We start from the raw sequence: 2,363 nt of genomic DNA, 5'->3' as shown, positions 1-2,363 counted from the left end.
GACAACTTTAACATGGAATAACTTAGGGATTTCTTTTTTTTTAAAGAAGACTAAGAGAAAAAGATGTTTTATATGACACATTCTACCAGTGTTCCAAGTTTCAAAGTGTTTCGTTAATGAAAAATGTGGCCCCCGTTTTAAAAAAGATCCATAATAATAATAATGAGCCTTTCTATTATAGGCACAAGGCCTGAAATTTTGGAGGAGGGGGCCAGTTGATTAGATCGACACCAGTGCGCAACTAGTACTTAATTTATCGATACCGAAAGGATGAAAGGCAAAGTCGACTTCCGTGGAATTTGAACTCAGAACGTAGCAACGGGCGAAATACCGCTAAGCATTTCATCCAGTGTGTTAACAATTCTGCCAGCTCGCCGCCATAATAATAATAGTAATAATGATAAGAATAACAATCCTTTCTACAAGCCCTGAAATTTGTGGGGAGGGGGACAGTCGATCACATTGACGCCAGTACTCAACTGGTACTTAATTTATCGACCTAGAAAGGATGTAAGGCAAAGTCGACCTCGGCGGAATTTCAACTCAGAACGTTGCAGCAGAAAAATTACTGCTAAGCATTTCGCCCGGCATGCTAACGATTCTGGCAGCTCGCTGTCTTAAAAGTTGTAACTAAATATAGAAAGTTATTTTGCCAAATACTCTAATCTGCCGATCTACTCACATAACCCTTCCACTGTAGACCTAAGGCCTGAAATTTAGTGAGAGGGGACTAGTCGATTACATCGACTCCAGTGCGCAATTGGTGGCGGAATCCTGAATTACAATGGGCTTGTCCTACAGAGAACGTTTCCGGTTATTTTGGGTACCTTCTCGTATATACATACATACATACATACATACATACATACATACACACACACACACACACACACATATATATATATATATACACACACAAATGTTCCGTATAATGAATATAAATAAATAAATAAATATATGTCATCTTACTCGCTGGTATAGGAATGGCATCTGATGGTTTGGAAGGATCTGATGGTTTGGAAGGATCTGAAATTATACGAAATAACACACGTGACGTTTGAAAACAAAAACTATAATAATAAAATCGAAGGAGTCTTTTAAGCGCGGTGCAGCGCAAATATTATCTGATGTTTAGACACCTTTTAAGCTCTGATTTTCAGCCACATCGGAGTCAATATTTTTAGCATTTCTTTCTTCTAGGGATGACAAGATTACGACTGAACTCTTAATTAATTAGCGTCAACAACATTGATAATTTCTCGCTCCAAATTGTGTTGTGTTGTGTTTATGTCAGAAATTAATATATTATAGTGGCTGTATGAATCAAATTTATCTCGAACGATAGCAACATAAAGAAATATCCTAAATATCCGTAAATATCTGCAAAATATAAATTTACTTTCAAAAGAGCTAATGAATTAGCGAAAGCAGAGTTTCTTTACTAATACATTAACTCTGTACCACACTCATACACACACGTACACAAGCACACGCGCACGCGCACGCACAAACACATACACACACCCACTCACACACTTGTCCAGTGAACAAAAAGTCAAGAAATCTCTAAATCACGGCGACAATTCAACGACAAATACAAGACAGCAATGACGAGAGAGAAAACAAGCATATATGACTTTGAAATACGAATGTCACGTGATTAAATACAGTTTTTCAATGTGTCAATTTTAATTGTTAGAATCACACACACACATACACACACACACACACACACACACACACACACACACACAGGCGCAGGCGTAGTTGTGTGGTGAGACGTTATGCTACCCAGCTGCATGAGTCCAGGTTCATCTCCGCTACGTGACACCTTGGGAAAGTATCTTTTATTATAGTCTCAGGATGTCCGACGCCTTGTGAGTGGATTTCCTTCGCGGAAACTGAAAGGAATCAGTTGCACAAACGTATGTATGTACACACACACACACACACACACACACATGTATACACACACTCATACATATGTTAATCCCTACACAATTTTTTCTCTCCCCAAGTTTTCGTTCTCCACTTTTTTACTTCTCATCCCTTTCTGTTGAAGAGCATAAGCTCGAAACGTCAAAGACATTTCCATTCATCACGAGCGTCAAGTTAATGCACCTGCTTGTTATTCCTTCACCTGTCTTCGTCTTTTATGTTCTGTAAATTTGAACTATATATATATATATTTATATATATATATATATATATATATATATTCAATAAGACATTCAATACTTCATTTCATTTTACCATTTATATTATATATTCCATATTCTATATCCCACATTAATCTTATAAGAATATAAATAAAACATAAAAAACAGAGTTGGAACTCTTTTAAATAGTATATTCCTCTATGC

General features: G+C 36.7%; 1 protein-coding gene across 1 annotated transcript in view; it reads right to left on the bottom strand.

Annotated features, from left to right (window-relative positions):
- The window catches only part of LOC106882964 (uncharacterized), a 63,220-nt gene that overhangs the window by 1,319 nt on the left and 59,538 nt on the right, over positions 1–2,363 (bottom strand). The window contains exon 20 of the mRNA XM_052967636.1: positions 970–1,026. Within this exon, the coding sequence (XP_052823596.1) occupies positions 970–1,026 (57 nt within the window). The remainder of the gene's footprint in view (positions 1–969; positions 1,027–2,363) is intronic.

Source organism: Octopus bimaculoides, chromosome 4 (genome assembly GCF_001194135.2).
Source record: "Octopus bimaculoides isolate UCB-OBI-ISO-001 chromosome 4, ASM119413v2, whole genome shotgun sequence".
NCBI lineage: Eukaryota > Metazoa > Mollusca > Cephalopoda > Octopoda > Octopodidae > Octopus > Octopus bimaculoides.
This window is presented reverse-complemented; position numbering and strand designations above follow the sequence as displayed.